Source organism: Haematobia irritans, chromosome 1 (assembly GCF_050003625.1).
Source record: "Haematobia irritans isolate KBUSLIRL chromosome 1, ASM5000362v1, whole genome shotgun sequence".
Taxonomy (NCBI): Eukaryota; Metazoa; Arthropoda; class Insecta; order Diptera; family Muscidae; genus Haematobia; species Haematobia irritans.
Window position 1 is genome coordinate 99,748,072 of NC_134397.1, and position 21,074 is coordinate 99,769,145.

Genomic DNA, 21,074 nt, shown 5'->3' on the forward strand with positions numbered 1-21,074 from the left:
AATTACAATGCATCAATCCCGTGATAATGAATTCTTTTTTTTTTTTTTTTTTGTCAAGTTAAAGTCAATATTGTAGCCGACTGCCTAATTTCCATCAGTGAATTGCTACTGAATCGCAACAATTGCTTTGCACATTTGAGCGCCGTATTTGACGAATTTTCCAAATTGAACCTTAAAAAGGGGTTTTCATATAAAGTTCTTGGACTAGTTCTGCAGAAACATTTCTCATCAATAATTATTGAATTTTATAGGTATTAGAATATGTGTTAGTTTTAAAATTGTTTGATTACCCACGATTATCGTAGCAATCTAATAATAACCATGCAATAACTTTCTAGTTTTAAACCACTGTACTAATTTAACTAACTCTAAAATAGACGCCAACTAATTCCGTAAACATTGGGCATATAAAAGGCTTGTCGGATGTATATTATACTTCAGTTGTATGAACGTTGCCTCAAAGTAACTCGTTTTATCTAAGCCTAAAATAAAAGTTTTTCCGCAAAATGTTTCTTAAATATACGTTTGGATTGCACGTTATTGTTTATACCACCTTATTTGTTTATAACAACGCGAGTGCTGTACCTAAGTTTGAAACAGGCAATGGAAAGTAAGTACCAATCTATCTCCTTAAAACGAGTGAAGTGTCAAAGGTTGAAACCTTTCAAAATGTAGTATTTTTGTGAGAATATATTGCTGTAAAAAGGGACAACTGCTCAGACATAAGTCTGTCGGCAAAAAATAAAAGTATTTGAAGCGGTGTATATAGTTAATGGACTGAATTGTTCTATGTAGGACAAACATAAAATATAGCTGTCCCTTGGTAACTGTCCTGTGCATGTTGTACATGTATGCAAATAATAATTCACTGAAAAAATCTATTAATCCTAATAACAAAACACTTTGCAAAACCAGCAGTTTTCGTTTGCTGACAAAGGGAAAACAGTCAATGTAGTTGTTTCAATAAACATCTGTTAGTTGAAAGAACAACAATTTTTCTCTTCTAAAATAGCAAGCAAATACTTCTAAAGTAAAAACTGTATTAGTTAAACAAGTAAGGAAAGTCTAAAGTCGGGCGGGACCGACTATATTATACCCTGCACCACTTTGTAGATCTAAATTTTCGATACCATATCACATCCGTCAAATGTGTTGAGGGCTATATATAAAGGTTTGTCCCAAATACATACATTTAAATATCACTCGATCTGGACAGAATTTGATAGACTTCTACAAAATCTATAGACTTAAAATTTAAGTCGGCTAATGCACTAGGGTGGAACACAATGTTAGTAAAAAAATATGGGAAACATTTAAATCGGAAGCAATTTTAAGGAAACTTCGCAAAAGTTTATTTATGATTTATGGCTCGATATATATGTATTAGAAGTTTAGGAAAACTAGAGTCATTTTTACAACTTTTCGACTAAGCAGTGGCGATTGTAAAGGGTGATTTGTTAAGAGCTTGATAACTTTTTAAAAAAAAAAAACGCATAAAATTTGCAAAATCTCATCGGTTCTTTATTTGAAACGTTAGATTGGTCCATGACATTTACTTTTTGAAGATAATTTCATTTAAATGTTGACCGCGGCTGCGTCTTAGGTGGTCCATTCGGAAAGTCCAATTTTGGGCAACTTTTTCGAGCATTTCGGCCGGAATAGCCCGAATTTCTTCGGAAATGTTGTCTTCCAAAGCTGGAATAGTTGCTGGCTTATTTCTGTAGACTTTAGACTTGACGTAGCCCCACAAAAAATAGTCTAAAGGCGTCAAATCGCATGATCTTGGTGGCCAACTTACCGGTCCATTTCTTGAGATGAATTGTTCTCCGAAGTTTTCCCTCAAAATGGCCATAGAATCGCGAGCTGTGTGGCATGTAGCGCCATCTTGTTGAAACCACATGTCAACCAAGTTCAGTTCTTCCATTTTTGGCAACAAAAAGTTTGTTAGCATCGAACGATAGCGATCGCCATTCACCGTAACGTTGCGTCCAACAGCATCTTTGAAAAAATACGGTCCAATGATTCCACCAGCGTACAAACCACACCAAACAGTGCATTTTTCGGGATGCATGGGCAGTTCTTGAACGGCTTCTGGTTGCTCTTCACTCCAAATGCGGCAATTTTGCTTATTTACGTAGCCATTCAACCAGAAATGAGCCTCATCGCTGAACAAAATTTGTCGATAAAAAAGCGGATTTTCTGCCAACTTTACTAGGGCCCATTCACTGAAAATTCGACGTTGTGGCAGATCGTTCGGCTTCAGTTCTTGCACGAGCTGTATTTTATACGGTTTTACACCAAGATCTTTGCGTAAAATCTTCCATGTGGTCGAATAACACAAACCCAATTGCTGCGAACGGCGACGAATCGACATTTCACGGTCTTCAGCAACACTCTCAGAAACAGACACAATATTCTCTTCTGTACGCACTGTACGCATTCGTGTGGTTGGTTTAATGTCCAATAAAGTAAACTGAGTGCGAAACTTGGTCACAATCGCATTAATTGTTTGCTCACTTGGTCGATTATGTAGACCATAAATCGGACGTAAAGCGCGAAACACATTTCGAACCGAACACTGATTTTGGTAATAAAATTCAATGATTTGCAAGCGTTGCTCGTTAGTAAGTCTATTCATGATGAAATGTCAAAGCATACTGAGCATCTTTCTCTTTGACACCATGTCTGAAATCCCACGTGATCTGTCAAATACTAATGCATGAAAATCCTAACCTCAAAAGAATCACCCTTTACAAGGAAAATGTTGGTATTTTGACCATTTTTGTCGAAATCGGAAAAACATATATATGGGAGCTATATCTAAATCTGAACCGATTTCAACAAAATTTGGCACGCATAGCAACAATGCTAATTCTACTCTCTGTGCAAAATTTCAACTAAATCTGAGTTAAAAATTGGCCTCTGTGGTCATATTTGTGTAAATCGGCCTAAAGCTATATATGGGAGCTATATATAAATCTGAACCGATTTCAACCAAATTTGGCACGCATAGCTACAATGCTAATTCTACTCTCTGTGCAAAATTTTAACTAAATCGGAGCAAAAAATTGGACTCTGTGGTCATATTTGTGTAAATCGGCCTAAAGCTATATATGGTTCAACCAAATTTGGCACGCATAGCTACAATGCTAATTCTACTCCCTGTGCAAAATTTCAATTAAATCGGAGTAAAAGATTGGCCACTGTGGTCATATGAGTGTAAATCGGGCGAAATATATATATGGGAGCTATATCTATATCTGAACCGATTTCAATAAAATTTGGAACACTTGACTATAGTACTAATTGTTCTTCTTGTGCAAAATTTTAAGCAAATTAGGGTAAAACTCTGGCTTCTGGGGCCATATAAGTCCATATCGGGCGAAATATTAAATGGGAGCTATATTTAAATCTGAACCGATTTCTTCCAAAATCAATAGGTATCTATTCTGAGCCAAAACACATACTTGTGCCAAATTTGAAGTCGATTGGACTAAAACTGCGACCTAGACTTTGATTACAAAAATGTGTTCACGGACAGACGGACATGGCTATATCGACTTAGGAGCCCACCCTGAGTATTTTTGCCAAAGACACCATGTGTCTATCTCGTCTCCTTCTGGGTGTTGCAAACATATGCACTAACTTATAATACCCTGTTCCACAGTGTGGAGCAGGGTATAAATATCTGTATCTGTATCAGAAGTGAAAAATTTCCTTGCGAAGCCGAAAGAGACATAAAAACTGCAGACATTGATTGATGAACATCGTATGCGGGAAGCTTCTACAGGTTCAAACCTCTCCAAAGCTGAACCGCGGATTGTTGCGAGAGTCACCAAGAACTGTGAAGAGGAAGCCCTTGATGACTCAATCGAGGCGGCTGATGTGACGGTGGTTGCACATTTGGATGGTTCTACGGTTCCTCCAGATAAATCTTCACCATTGTAAGGCTGCTTGTGCTGCCTTAAAAGTTCTCCTGATGAAAGGAGACATATAGTTCTTATTCAAGAACTTATGTATATTAGAGGTGTGCACGTGAGTAATAGTTTACTCACGCTCACGCACACTCACGACGGAAAAACCTTACTCACGCACGATATTGTTTGGTAGGACTCACGCACAATCACGAAAACAAAATTTGTACTCACGCACACTCACGCACGAAAATGTCGTGACTCATGAAATATACCGTGACTCACGAAAAATGCAGTGACTCACGAATAGTTTTGTGAGTAATTTACCTTAGCGACGTGTCTGAAATCATGAGCGTTATTAAAATCGAGAGCGTTATTACACTCTTTAACTAAAATTGTAAATGAGTTTAACTCTTAAGCGTTTTATGTTGGTGAGTAATTCTTTACTCACGCACACTCACGAAGATATTATTTTCGTGACTCACGCTCAGGCACGAACTTTTGGTTTATTAATCACGCTCACGCACACTCACGCCGTTGCCATGAGCGTGACTCACGCGTGAGTCATGAAAATTTTGGTGAGTCGCGACAATTTCGTGTCACGTGCACAACTCTAATGTATATACGAATAAGATCTATGAATTAAGCACTCCGGGTTTCAATCTTTTGCATAATACCGGTAAAGATATGTATAAATCGAGCATGTTTAATTGCAAAAAAACGAACTAAACTTATTTCAGCTGCATTCATTGAGCAATGCAGACACTGTCGTAGCCAGTCTAGAGATATCCAAATGCAAATATTGGGTATCTTCGGTATACATGATAGGGAGATGCTTCCATGTGCCGCTAAGACCTTGTTTGTGGAGTCAGTTAACACAAAGACAAAACTCATTATGGGATGTGATGCAAATGCTCATCATAGTATTTGGGGAAGAGTGATACTAATGCAAGGGGAGAGTCGCTAATAGAATTTATTTTACGTACTAAAGGGAGATGCACCAACCTTCTTCACCAAAAACAGGCAAGAGGTTCTGGACGTCACATTGGCCTCTCCGGAACTGAATGATAAGATATCTGAGTGGCAAGTTTTGAGGGAACATAGCTCCTCAGAGCATCGCTACATCAGTTTCAGATTGGCTGTTCGTACTTCAAAGACCATATTTCCGCCAATGTGAGGAATGCTGATTGGAATAGGTATAGGGATACGTTCAATATAATGATACCAGATATACCGGAGATAAATATAAGCACTGTGCAAGATATCGAACTAACCGTGGGGCGGATTTCAAAGGCTTTCAACATCTCACTGTCTGTCATTTCCTATCGAGGAAATTGTATCGGAAGCTAGAATAAAATGGTCTTTAAATAGTTTTCGACCATTCAAATCCCCCGGACCTGATGGAATTACTCCAGCGGAGTAACAAGCAGTAACCGACAAAATTATCCCTTGGTTGATGGTGATATAAAGGGTGATTTGTTAAGAGCTTGATAACTTTTTTTAAAAAAAAAACGCATAAAATTTGCAAAATCTCATCGGTTCTTTATTTGAAACGTTAGATTGGTCCATGACATTTACTTTTTGAAGATAATTTCATTTAAATGTTGACCGCGGCTGCGTCTTAGGTGGTCCATTCGGAAAGTCCAATTTTGGGCAACTTTTTCGAGCATTTCGGCCGGAATAGCCCGAATTTCTTCGGAAATGTTGTCTTCCAAAGCTGGAATAGTTGCTGGCTTATTTCTGTAGACTTTAGACTTGACGTAGCCCCACAAAAAATAGTCTAAAGGCGTCAAATCGCATGATCTTGGTGGCCAACTTACCGGTCCATTTCTTGAGATGAATTGTTCTCCGAAGTTTTCCCTCAAAATGGCCATAGAATCGCGAGCTGTGTGGCATGTAGCGCCATCTTGTTGAAACCACATGTCAACCAAGTTCAGTTCTTCCATTTTTGGCAACAAAAAGTTTGTTAGCATCGAACGATAGCGATCGCCATTCACCGTAACGTTGCGTCCAACAGCATCTTTGAAAAAATACGGTCCAATGATTCCACCAGCGTACAAACCACACCAAACAGTGCATTTTTCGGGATGCATGGGCAGTTCTTGAACGGCTTCTGGTTGCTCTTCACTCCAAATGCGGCAATTTTGCTTATTTACGTAGCCATTCAACCAGAAATGAGCCTCATCGCTGAACAAAATTTGTCGATAAAAAAGCGGATTTTCTGCCAACTTTTCTAGGGCCCATTCACTGAAAATTCGACGTTGTGGCTCGTTAGTAAGTCTATTCATGATGAAATGTCAAAGCATACTGAGCATCTTTCTCTTTGACACCATGTCTGAAATCCCACGTGATCTGTCAAATACTAATGCATGAAAATCCTAACCTCAAAAGAATCACCCTTTATAAAGGATGTATAAACTTAGCATATATTCCAAAAAAAGTGGAGGGAAACAAATGTCGTTTTCATACCTAAAGCGGGAAAATCCTCTCAATCAAGTGCGAAGGATTTCCGACCAATCAGTTTATCCTCATTCCTACTTAAGACTCTGGAGAGGATGATAAATATTTACCTTAAAACCAGCGTCGATTCATGTTTGCTCTCGAAACGACAGCATGCATACTCGAAGGGCAGTTCTACTGAGACCGCATTGCATGAACAAGTCAGCTTTATTGAAAGCTCACTATCATTCAATGAATACACAATCGTGGCGTTTCTAGACATCGAAGGGGCATTCAATAACGCCCATCCGAGCTCAATATTAAATGAACTGACAACTCTGAATGTTGATCCAGGTATACATAGGCTGTTAGACGAACTTCTAATGAGGAGACGTATTTCAGCCACACTAGGACAAGCAAACATACAAAAGTATGTGAACAGAGGCACTCCCCAAGGAGGAGTTCTATCACCTCTTCTTTGGAATGTTGCTATACACAACCTTCTGGTTTCCCTAGAAAAAGAAAGGATAAAAGTTCGAATAGCGAAACGAATACACAATCACTGTATTGTTTTTCATGCAGAAATACTAGCAATAAGAGAGGTGGCGAATTGGCTGAGAAGTAATGTTCTAACAAATGTTGGTGACAGTGAACCTGCAATAAAATCCTTGAAGTCTGTGTTTCTTAACTCAAAAACGACCACCGACTGCCGCAAATCTCTCAATGAGATGGCTGAGCAGAACAATATTCATCTAATATGGGTGCCTGGCCATAGGAACATACACACAAAAAAATTTTTTTTGATTTCAATCACGAAAATCGCGGATTCAATCATTTTTTTAATTGAAATGTCTTCAATCACGAAAATGATAGTATCAATCACCCATTTTGATTGAAAACCAACACGATTTTTAATTAAAAATTTAATTGACTTTTGTCACGGAATCAATTAATTGTGTGATTGAATCAATTAAAAACGTGATTGATTTTTCACATAAAATTCAATCACAGTTTTAATTGAATCAATTAAAATTTTAATTAATTTCGCGACAAAAATCAATCAACTATTTGATTCATTCAATTAAATAATTAATTGAAATTGGCTATAAATTTCGATCAAAAAATTTATATATTGCGACCACAAAATCGTATTTAGTTTTTTTTTCTTTTGAAATAAAAGAAAATATGTGTTTCTTATAAAACATATTTAATATTTTATTATTTTTTGAATTATGCAATAGACAAATAAATTTGGTTCTTGTCATTTATGTTTTGTTCTAACATAACTTACAAATACAACTACTATCAATAACAACTATAGGGTGAAAAAATAAATTATATAAATCATTATCTTCCTTATAATAATAACCATGTTAACATGTTCCTTCTAATATGTAGATGCGACTAGATTTCCAATAAATCAGCAGCCTGTAAGCTAAATTAGTTTTTCTGAAAGTAAACAGAATAATTCGAATTTAATTTTGTTCAATTAAAAGTTAATTTTGTTAAACATTACCTGCATAGAATATCAAGTTCAATTCTTAGTTCCAGGTTGCAGATTTATAATCTTCTTTTGCAGTTGTAGTCTTTTAGCATAAAAAGGTGTGTTAAGGAGCTCGGCAATTTAATTTTAGTAACAATTCCTTTCCAAAATTTCCACACATTAAAATCGTCTATTAAAATTTGAACCAATCAAAGACAAAAATAATGGGAAAGCAATGTAATATTTGGTATTATATTGATGATAATTTGCAAATTCTGGAAATAGAAAAAAATATAAATGGAAAATACATACACTCAAAAAAAGTGAACTCTCTGTTTCACTAAAGCCAATTTAACTTTATTTTAGTTCATGGAATTATTATGTTTGAAGAAAGTTTCCTCTACTCTAATAATTTTTTGTGTACGTTAGTTAAATTAACTAAAACCGAGGTAAAAAATGTACACAAATGAAGCATAAAGATTAACTAAATTCGTGTCTTCCACAAAATAGTTCAGAATTCCTTTAAATTTGTAAATTTTACCAAAAATGCGTCCATCGTGAACTTCGTATGTCACTAAAGACATTCTTGCAATTTTTAACACCAATTTTTTCTTTCAAACTACAAAATTTTCTTTAGAAAGTGAAAAAACCTAATTATGTCTAATAAATTTACTTGAACTTGTAGAAAAATATTTACTTATTTGAATGACATCGGCGTGATGCCAGCGTTTGTTATACTGTTTAGTTAAAATTTTCTCAAAATATTCAAAATTTTCTACAATGAACCGAAATTTTTCTTCCTGGTGGGCTCACTGTTTTTTCAGTGTATTTTTATTATTTTCTGATATTTTCCATATTTTTAAATCCAAAAGAAAGAACTTTTTTACCATTACATAATTCAGCTCATTAGTTTATATACCAGATATACTGCTCTCTACTTGGGTTCAAACTGAAAAAGGCAGGTAAAACAAAAATGCAATTTAATGGCAACGCTACTTCGCAACTTCAAGGTGAATCTTCCAACAAACCCATACCGCTCTTGGTTTTAAGAAAACTAGGAGTGAAAAAAATTTATAATTTTAAAAGATCAATACGGTACCCACTTTTTTATTGCAAACATATTATTATATATTTGATAAAATGATGGAGTTGATGGGATTGATTGGTCAATTTCACGAAATAAAATTGGTCACTAAAAGAAATGAATAAAAAATATATTATTTTAGTCCGTTTAATGTAAACAGGCTTCAATGGAAAACGGTATTCACATTTCACAATTTCTTACCTTCAATAAACATAGATTGTTTTCCATTTTTACAATACCACAAAACACAAACACAGGTAATTTCAAATGCGTTCTGTCATATATTTTTTTTCAAACCTTTACCACGTGGCCGTTTGTTGTTGCACACTTTATTTGTTTCAACCCTTTGCTATGATTTGTTGTTGCGTTCAAAATATTTATGCACACATTTTGAATGCAGCAGACAGAATGTCGCCGAACATGTTTTTCAATTTACGCGAAAAACAAAAACCCAACCGTTCGTTACGAGTTACTTCCACAGACTGATCTCTCCACCATACATTGTTGAATAAATACCCATTCTCTTGTTCTCTTTTCGCTCTTTCCATTGCTCAAAATTATTCAGTTTCAATCACAAAGGTGATTGGATCAATCACATGTGTAATTGGAAACGGAAAAAATTTCAATCACGTTTATAATTGAAAATTATTTCCGAATTGATTAACAAATTGATTGAATCAATTAATATTTTAATTGAAAACGTAACAAATATCAATCATTTTTTTAATTGGTTTTTATTCGGATTTGATTAAATAATTAATTGAATCAATTAACATATTAATTGAATCCGTTTCCAAATTCAATTAAGTGTTTAATTGAAAAAATTTTGGTGATAATTTTTTGTGTGTACCGGGGAACTGCGAAGCAGATGAGTTAGCAAGGCTATCATTTAACCGTCGAACGGCACGGACGTGTTTTTTTAATAGCGGATTAACTCATCGTAATAAGTACCTACTATGAATTTCAAGTGTGGTGGGATATTAGGCCACCATGCAGCGAAATTCAAAGTCATCCACTGGGTTGCTAACTTCAGGGCCCGGTGGACGGGTATCGAGTGGAGTTATATATTTGGGCAATGACCAAGAGTTAGGCTCAATTAGTCGACCTGTAGACGGGTCGACAGATAGCGACACTTTGACAAGTCGAACCTTTTCTAAGGTTCGAGGTAATCCTTCACGAAAGAAATTCAAGGAACGCAGAAATGCCTTGTTTATCCTAAAGAAATTAGGATCAGTCGATCGAAGCACGTTGTCGGCTAAACAAAGCGATTCCATAAAATGGGCTCAAGGAATTCTTGAAGCTGGAAAAAGAGAACGATCACCGGAATACAAGGTACATTGTGCAAAGAAAAACTGAAATAAGTTGCGTCAGTTCAATTGTAATAAAATATTTAGTGGTTGAATTTTAATTTTTCATTCATTCATTTTTCATAAATTCAAGTCAAAGTCACCATCATTCATTTACTTAAGTTACCATAAGATATGCAACTCTGTTTTTTAGGGTATTTGTAGCACGTACCATAATTTTTACAACAGAATTCTAAACCTTTTCAAACTGCTGCCTTTGTTTATAAAAAGAACCTAACAGCCATTGGCGTAGCTAGGGGATCCTGTCTCAAGCCCCACCCCCCCCCCCCTTCCAACAAAATTGTAGCCCCCGAAAATTTGTCGGTATTTTTTTTTTTCGCTATACCTTTGAATTGGAACATTACTATCATGTACACACAAAAAAAAATTTTTTGATTTCAATCACGAAAATCGCGGATCCAATCATTTTTTTAATTGAAATGTCTTCAATCACGAAAATGATAGTATCAATCACCCATTTTGATTGAAAACCAACACGATTTTTAATTAAAAATTTAATTGACTTTTGTCACGGAATCAATTAATTGTGTGATTGAATCAATTAAAAACGTGATTGATTTTTTACATAAAATTCAATCACAGTTTTAATTGAATCAATTAAAATTTTAATTAATTTCGCGACAAAAATCAATCAACTATTTGATTCATTCAATTAAATAATTAATTGAATTTGGCTATAAATTTCGATCAACAAATTTATATATTGCGACCCCAAAATCGTATTTAGTTTTATTTGAAATAAAAGAAAATGTGTGTTTCTCATAAAACATATTTAATATTTTATTATTTTTTGAATTATGCAATAGATAAATAAATTTGGTTCTTGTCATTTGTGTTTTGTTCTAACATAACTTACAAATACAATTACTATCAATAACAACTATAGGGTGAAAAAAATAAATTATATAAATCACTACCCAGTCAGAAAAAAACTATCGGAAAAGCGTTGTAAAAGCGTTGTGAACGGTTGATACACGGTGGGAAAAAGCGTTGTTACAACCCCAAAATGATAACATCATTCCACGGTGTATCGATTGTATTAAACAACGTTTTCAAAGCGTCATGAAAACAATATTTTATACGTTTTTCCGATGGTTTAACGAACGCTTTGACAACCCCAAAATGATAACATCGTTATACGGTGTATCGATGGTTTTTACAACCATTAAAAAGCACTGAAAAACAACATTTCATACGTCTTTCCAATTGTTTCTAGAATGCTTTAGGAGGGTTAGAATTATAATTTTACAGTACCTTAAAACCGCTATTGAAACAAAACAAAATTAGTGATTTACACTTTACAAAGGAACATCAGAAAACTTAACAATTAACAATTACCCCCATTTTCATAAAGCTCCGTTAGTGTTCCATTAACTAGCCAACTTTTGAACCGTATTATGGACGAAATTGTCATCTTGCATATAAAGGGTGATTCTTTTGAGGTTAGGATTTTCATGCATTAGTATTTGACAGATCACGTGGGATTTCAGACATGGTGTCAAAGAGAAAGATGCTCAGTATGCTTTGACATTTCATCATGAATAGACTTACGATCTGCCACAACGTCGAATTTTCAGTGAATGGGCCCTAGAAAAGTTGGCAGAAAATCCGCTTTTTTATCGACAAATTTTGTTCAGCGATGAGGCTCATTTCTGGTTGAATGGCTACGTAAATAAGCAAAATTGCCGCATTTGGAGTGAAGAGCAATCAGAAGCCGTTCAAGAACTGCCCATGCATCCCGAAAAATGCACTGTTTGGTGTGGTTTGTACGCTGGTGGAATCATTGGACCGTATTTTTTCAAAGATGCTGTTGGACGCAACGTTACGGTGAATGGCGATCGCTATCGTTCGATGCTAACAAACTTTTTGTTGCCAAAAATGGAAGAACTGAACTTGGTTGACATGTGGTTTCAACAAGATGGCGCTACATGCCACACAGCTCGCGATTCTATGGCCATTTTGAGGGAAAACTTCGGAGAACAATTCATCTCAAGAAATGGACCGGTAAGTTGGCCACCAAGATCATGCGATTTGACGCCTTTAGACTATTTTTTGTGGGGCTACGTCAAGTCTAAAGTCTACAGAAATAAGCCAGCAACTATTCCAGCTTTGGAAGACAACATTACCGAAGAAATTCGGGCTATTCCGGCCGAAATGCTCGAAAAAGTTGCCCAAAATTGGACTTTCCGAATGGACCACCTAAGACGCAGCCGCGGTCAACATTTAAATGAAATTATCTTCAAAAAGTAAATGTCATGGACCAATCTAACGTTTCAAATAAAGAACCGATGAGATTTTGCAAATTTTAGGCGTTTTTTTTTTTAAAAAAGTTATCAAGCTCTTAACAAATCACCCTTTATATTCCATAGCCAGTTAAGATATTTGCAATTTACTTTCTGTTAATTGGCAGTTAAAGCCTAACGGAGCTATATGAAAATGGCCGTTAATAGGAAAAATACATAACTAAGATTAAGATTGACATTTATAATTGGTAAAAAAATTATTTTAATATGGTCAAAATCGCTAAAGTGAAAACTAAATCAGTAAAAAAGACATAAAAGTATACATATTTGTTGCAGATTTCTTTATATCTTGATGGGGAATAGCCCAAAGCAAATTTTCATAAAGTTTGTATTCCTTAAAATGAATTATTAAAAAAAAGTAATCGTGAAAAATTTGTGATTTTAGGGGCTAGGGGCGCCAAAAGATTTGTACATTTTACCCCAAATGCACCAAAATAACATTCTTGCAATACTGAACTCCAATTTTTTCCTTCAAACAATGAAATTTTCTTTAAAGGTGGGTATTAAGTTCGAGTTTAGGCGATAAAAACGTCATTTTTTCACGATTACTTTTCTTTAATAATGTAATGTAATCATTGTTACATTGTTGGACGTGTTTTCAAGTTGCTCCAATTAAAATTTAAATTTCATTGTGAATATCTCGCTTAACTTGTGCTAAAACCGGTGCTTAACGTGATCTAAAGCTTTTGCATTCTGTTCGACATATTTCGTTTGAGCTGTTTTGTGTTGAAAGCTGTATTTTTATAAAGTTTTATAAAACTGCAAACCATCGAAAGCAATACAAATATTTCAGTTTTTGTTGTTGTTTCGAGGTTTCTGTAAACAAAGAGAAAAGGCGCTTTGACCTGTGAGTACACAAATTAGAAACGTCAGCTTACTCCTCACTCAATAGTGTTGGCCAGCGAAACGTCATTCCACTGTTCTCCTTCTGTTTTGATTGATAAAAGCTCATTTCAAAAGTTTTTCTGTGGTTGTTGATCAGGCTAAGTACTAATCACTGGTTGTTGAAATAGCTAAGTACTGAATTTGCTAACCTAAACTCAACTCTGATTTTGTATATGCCTAGAAGTATACTTTGGATTTTACGTATAAAATTTCACATTTGATTTCAAGTCTGAATCATATATTTATTCATTAAGAAATTGTTGGAAATATATTTGCATCCACATTCTTGTATTTGACATATTAAGAAAAATTGAAAAATGGCTTGCCCTATACCATCGTGTCGTATCACTAAATTGGATGAACAAATGATTTCGTGCTGGATTTGTTCAACAAGTTACCATTCAAAATGTGCGCAATTAGCAGCACGCACAATTGACAACTTACGTGAAGATAAGGGTCTGCGGTGGTGCTGTGAAAAGTGCAAACATATTGATGGCGAGTTTTTTACCTTTTTTAAAAACTGTAGAGCCAGACTCGATGATATTTCGAGGGATTTTGATTTGATCTCAGATCGCTTTAAAAAATATAAGAATATTCTTGATAATTCTTCAAACTTGGACATAGTGTTACAATCACCAACTGAAAACTCCAGAAAAAGGAAGAAATCTAAATCTAACAAGAATTCATCTAACAATGAGATTGAAACAATTTCTCCGACACTAGTTAACACCAATAATAATATTCACGATTCAGAGACTGTTGTCATTCCTACTAACAACGCTGAAACTGCACCTTTACCTATTCCACCTATTATTATTACCCCGTCGCATTCGAATTCACTGAACACTGGAACAGTATTGGCACCAGCTACTGTGTTAACTGATACTAATTCATTCTTTTCTCCTTTTAATACACCTACAAATCAATCGCCTGCTGGTTCAGCTCCAAAACCTTTAAGGGTCTTACCCCCAATGAAAACCATTTTTGCTGCCCGTTTTGCTCCAGAAACAACTGAGGATGATATTCATTTCTACATAAAATCAAAACTGAATGCAAATGTAGACATTAAGGTATCTAAACTGCAATTTGTAGAGAGGAGGAACAAGTCGTCATTCAAAATTTTCGTACCTGAGGACATTTTTGACACAGTGGTCAATCCGGAATTTTGGCCTTACAGAGCTGTGGTGCATGAATTTGTTTTTAGAGATAGAGTTGCCCGTTTACCTACACGTCCCGTTGAGCAATCAAAAAACTGAATAAAACCCTGTCTGATACGAATTTTACTTTAGTTTATCAGAATGTTAGGGGACTTAACACAAAATTATGCAACCTATATACGGATAGCTTTGGCTTTGATTATGATTTGATTATATTTACTGAAACCTGGCTTCAAAGTAATATCTTAAATACTGAAATCTTATGCGACAAGTACCAAATTTATAGATGTGACCGCACAACTGGTTTGAAGAAATCTGGTGGCGGCGTCCTAATTGCTGTTTCTTCGAAATTTGCTTCATCAAAAATTGATATTCCAAATGAACTTCAAATTGAATATATAGGAGTGAAAATAAGGTGCGGCCATAATTCATTGTTTGTGACTTGCTCCTATATTCCTCCTGGTTCTTGTAACGATGTTTATAATGCTCATTTGACTGCTATCCAATCGGTCCTATCTACTGCGAGACCCTCTGATTTGATTGTTTTGTCTGGTGATTTTAACATTCCATCTATTACATGGAAATATTGTGAGGAAATGAATTACTCCGTACCAATGCTAAGAAATGGATATCAATCAGAATTTGTTGAAAACTTGTTAAAAGATGGTCTTTTTCAAATTAGCAACATACAAAATTCGAATAATAAATTACTTGATTTATTTTTTACAAATGAACTAAAAGATGTGTTTTTATCACGCGTCAATGCCGTTGTAAATCCTGAAGATGTTCATCATCCCACTGTCTGTATGGATATAAATATGTCTTTTTCGAGATCTATGCGAAATAAACTCGTATTGAAAACTGATAAAATATTCTCTTTTAATAGAACTGATTATGAAAAACTGAACTCATTACTATTAAATGTGGATTGGAATAAAATTTTACCAGCCAGAAATCTTGATGAATCAATAAATATATTTTATGAAACTTTGAATTCATTCATAGCCCAATCTGTTCCATTAATTCGAATAACTTCTCACACTGGTCCACCTTGGAATGACAGTAAATTACGTAACTTGAAGAATAGAAAGAATAAACTTTATAAAAAGTATAAAAAATCTGGATCTGTGACTGACTATGCAAACTACTCAATTGCTCGTTCAGAATACAACCTGTGGAATAAACAATCCTATAACAATTATTTATCGAAAATTAAAAATGAACTGAAACTTAATCCAAAGTCATTTTACAGATTTGTTAATTCTAAACGTCAATCAAATGTGTATCCAAGAACCCTTCACTATGGTGCTGTTGAAGGGGATGATAATGAATCTATATGTAATTTGTTTTCAAAGTTCTTTGCAACAACTTACTGCCATAAGGATTTCAAGCAACCTGATGCGTACCCATATAAGATACAGGAATACTCGACATTCACTACTCCATTTATTTCTCCTGATATTGTGATGAGTTATATGGAAAAGATAAATTGTTCATATCGCCCGGGCCCTGATGGAATTCCCAGTAACATCCTCAAATATTGTGCTCATTCTCTTTCGACTGCTCTGTCATTTCTGTTTAATGAATCTTTGCGCACAGGTCACTTTCCTACGTTGTGGAAGAATTCATTTATCATTCCGCTATTTAAAAATGGAAGCAAGTCAGATATTACAAATTATAGAGGCATTGCTAAATTAAGTGCTATTCCAAAACTGTTGGAGAAAATTATTTCTGATAGTTTGAATCATCAAGTCTCCTCTCTTCTATCGCCTAAACAACACGGCTTCCGTAAATCTTGTTCGACCATAACAAATATCTTGGAATTGACTACAATGGTTAATGAAGGCTTTAGAGATCGTTTACAGACTGATGTCATTTATACTGATTTTAGTAAGGCGTTTGACAAAGTAAACCATTCACTTTTACTGTACAAACTGCATCGCATGGGCTTCAGTGAATTAATGGTATCCTGGTTTGAAAGTTATCTAAAGAATCGTACACAATTTGTAGTATTTGATAACATTATTTCAAAATCAATACATGTGCCTTCTGGTGTTCCACAAGGCAGTCATCTTGGCCCTCTATTGTTCTGCCTATTTATAAATGACCTTCCATCAGCCATTAAATATGGTTACACTCTCATGTATGCTGACGATGTTAAAATTATAAAGGTTATTCGGAATAGTGATGACCAATCCTTACTCCAATCTGATCTGAATAGCATGTACAGATGGTGCTCATCAAATATGATGGAACTGAACATAAGGAAATGCAAGCATATCTCTTTTTATAGATTAAATTATATCGACACGAATTATAACTTGAATGGCACAACGCTTGAAACTGTTGAATCCTTTAAAGATCTTGGAATACTTTTGGATCGCATGCTAAATTTTAGATCTCACATTTCTATGACTGTAAATAAGGCCTATGGATCATTTGGATTTGTCAAGCGCTGGAGTAAGGAATTTTCTGACCCATTTGTTACAAGAAACTTATATACTTCACTTGTGCGTCCTATCCTGGAATATGGATCTGTAATTTGGGACCCACAGTACCAAATTCATTGCAATCGTATTGAATCTGTTCAGAAACAATTTTTACTGTTTTGTTTACGTCGGAATAACTGGACACCTCAAACCTTGCCGTCTTACAAAGAAAGACTATCGCTCATCAAATTACCTACACTGAAAAGTAGACGTACCATGCTGAATATCTGTTTTATGGTTGATTTAATTAACGGAAGATTTAAATCTGACTTCCTTATTAACAGCATATCATTCAATGTACCCTTTAGACCTACCCGCAACTTTGAACTGCTCCACATTGAATACTTTCGAACGAACTTTGAAAACAACGATCCACTTCGCCGTCTTTGTAAAGAATTCAATAAATTTTATTATTATCTTGATTTGTCAGAAGAGAAATACAATGTAAAGAAAAAGATAACATTATTATTAAATACTTGATATAAAGGGTGATTCTTTTGAGGTTAGGATTTTCATGCATTAGTATTTGACAGATCACGTGGGATTTCAGACATGGTGTCAAAGAGAAAGATGCTCAGTATGCTTTGACATTTCATCATGAATAGACTTACTAACGAGCAACGCTTGCAAATCATTGAATTTTATTACCAAAATCAGTGTTCGGTTCGAAATGTGTTTATCGACAAATTTTGTTCAGCGATGAGGCTCATTTCTGGTTGAATGGCTACGTAAATAAGCAAAATTGCCGCATTTGGAGTGAAGAGCAACCAGAAGCCGTTCAAGAACTGCCCATGCATCCCGAAAAATGCACTGTTTGGTGTGGTTTGTACGCTGGTGGAATCATTGGACCGTATTTTTTCAAAGATGCTGTTGGACGCAACGTTACGGTGAATGGCGATCGCTATCGTTCGATGCTAACAAACTTTTTGTTGCCAAAAATGGAAGAACTGAACTTGGTTGACATGTGGTTTCAACAAGATGGCGCTACATGCCACACAGCTCGCGATTCTATGGCCATTTTGAGGGAAAACTTCGGAGAACAATTCATCTCAAGAAATGGACCGGTAAGTTGGCCACCAAGATCATGCGATTTGACGCCTTTAGACTATTTTTTGTGGGGCTACGTCAAGTCTAAAGTCTACAGAAATAAGCCAGCAACTACTCCGGCTTTGGAAGACAACATTTCCGAAGAAATTCGGGCTATTCCGGCCGAAATGCTCGAAAAAGTTGCCCAAAATTGGACTTTCCGAATGGACCACCTAAGACGCAGCCGCGGTCAACATTTAAATGAAATTATCTTCAAAAAGTAAATGTCATGGACCAATCTAACGTTTCAAATAAAGAACCGATGAGATTTTGCAAATTTTATGCGTTTTTTTTTTTAAAAAAAGTTATCAAGCTCTTAACAAATCACCCTTTATTAACAAACAATATGTATATAATGTAATATATTACTGTTAGTCTGTAAGGGTTTAATCCATAGATGAAAATAAAAATAAAAAAAAAAAAAAAAAAAATAATCCATTTTAAGGAATACAAACTTTGTGAAAATTTGCTTTGGGCTTTTCCCCATCAAGTTATAATAAAATTTGCAACAAATATGTATGATTTTGTGCATTTTTCTTACTGATTTAGTTTTCACTTTAGCGATTTAAGCGGCTAAACTCGAAGTTAATACTCACCTTAACATGTGAAAAAAAAGTAATTATGTCTAACAAAATTTCTTCAATTAGTCGATAAATAAGTACTTATATTTGGGTTTTGGCGTGATGTCAGCGTTTAGTTTAAACTTTCTACTCATTTGTAAAATTACCCAAATTGTTGTTCCTAGTGGTTTCACTGTTAATGTACATATTCACTTTATATGATAAAGGAACATTATCCTATTATAAATCAATTCCTATCAACAATTATACCTCCATTACTCATTAAAAACCATTGGACATTGATGGAACATGCATTTTCAACGATAATTTTATGGAAAATTTACTATTTAAAAACCGTCAATTAATTTGTTTAGCAAGCGTTGTTTCAACGTTGGGTTCCAACGCTGTTACAACGCTCAATATTTATAACCATCGTAAATTTCTGACTGGGTATCTTCCTTATAGTAATAACCATGTTAGCATGTTCTTTCTAATATGTAGATGCGCCTAGATTTCCAATAAATCAGCAGCCTTAGTTTTTCTGAAAGTAAACAAAATAACTCGAATTTAATTTTGTTCAATTAAAAGTTAATTTTGTTAAACATTACCTGCATAGAATATCAAGTTCAATTCTTAGTTCCAGGTTGCAGATTTATAATCTTCTTTTACAGTAGTAGTCTTTTAGCATAAAAAGGTGTATTAAGGAGCTCGGTAATTTAATTTTAGTAACAATTCCTTTCCAAAATTTCCACACATTGAAATCGTCTATTAAAATGTGAACCACTCAAAGACAAAAATAATGGGAAAGCAATGTAATATTTGGTATTATATTGATGATACTTTGCAAATTCTGGAAATAGGAAAAATATAAATGGAAAATACATATTTTTATTATTTTCGGATATTTTTCATTTTTTTTAAATCGAAAAGAAAGAACTTTTTTACCATTACATAATTCAGCTCATTAGTTTATATATCAGATATACTGCTCTCTATTTGGGTTCAAACTGAAAAAGGCAGGTAAAACAAAAATGCAATTTAATGCCAACGCAACTTCAAGGTGAATCTTCCAACAAACCCATACCGCTCTTGGTTTTAAGAACTAGGAGTGAAAAAAATTTATAATTTTAAGAGATCAATACGGTACCCAATTTTTTATTGCAAACATATTCTTATATATTATAATTGATAAAATGAGGGATATGATTGGATTGATTGGTCAATTTCACGAAATAAAATTGGTCACTAAAAGAAATGAATAAAAAAATGTAAACAGGCTTCAATGGAAAACGGTATTCACATTTCACAATTTCTTACCAATAAACGTAGTTTGTTTTCCATTTTTACAATACCACAAAACACAAACAAAGGAAATTTCAAATGCATTTTCTCATATATTTTTTTCAAACCTTTACCACGTGGCCGTTTGTTGTTGCACACTTTATTTATTTCAACCCTTTGCTATGATTTGTTGTTGCGTTCAAATTATTTATGCACACATTTTGAATGCAGCAGACAGAATGTCGCCAATCATGTTTTTCAATTTACGCGAAAAACAAAAACCCAACCGTTCGTTACGAGTTACTTCCACAGACTGATCTCTCCATCATACATTGTTGAATAAATACCCATTCTCTTGTTCTCTTTTCGCTCTTTCCATTGCTCAAAATTATTCAATTTCAATCACAAAGGTGATTGGATCAATCACATGTGTAATTGGAAACGGGAAAATTTTCAATCACGTTTGTAATTCAAAATTATTTCCGAATTGATTACCAAATTGATTGAATCAATTAATATTTTAATTGGAAACGTAACAAATATCAATCATTTTTTAATTGGTTTTTATTCGGATTTGATTAAATAATTAATTGAATCAATTAACATATTAATTGAATCCGTTTCCAAATTCAGTTAAGTGTTTAATTGAAAAAATTTTGGTGATAATTTTTTGTGTGTATATACCATTATCTTTTATTTATATTATTTATATCGAGCAATATCTTTTTATTTTTATAGAATAAAGAAAAAAGTTAAAAATCTAAGATACGTGACTTTGTGTTTCGAAATAAAATCCACATATTTGAATGCATTAAATATTGTCCCACCAACAATAACGGTCAACATTTCTATTTATGTAGCTTAAAGCAAATCAAATAAAGAAATATAATTGATGTGATGTCTTAATTTATTTTAGTATCCTTTTTATACCCACCACCATAGAATGGTGATGGGGATATAATAAGTTTGTCATTCCGTTTGTAACACATCGAAATAACGATTTCCGACTATTCGATATAAGGTATA

The 21,074-nt window shown here is 34.3% G+C and overlaps 1 protein-coding gene across 1 annotated transcript in view; it reads left to right on the forward strand.

Annotated features, from left to right (window-relative positions):
- The first annotated feature begins 453 nt into the window (after nucleotides 1-453).
- The window catches only part of Desi (DM4/DM12 domain-containing protein Desiccate), a 172,484-nt gene continuing 151,863 nt past the window's right edge, over nucleotides 454-21,074 (forward strand). The window contains exon 1 of the mRNA XM_075291252.1: nucleotides 454-610. Within this exon, the coding sequence (XP_075147367.1) occupies nucleotides 507-610 (104 nt within the window). The 5' untranslated portion in view covers nucleotides 454-506. The remainder of the gene's footprint in view (nucleotides 611-21,074) is intronic.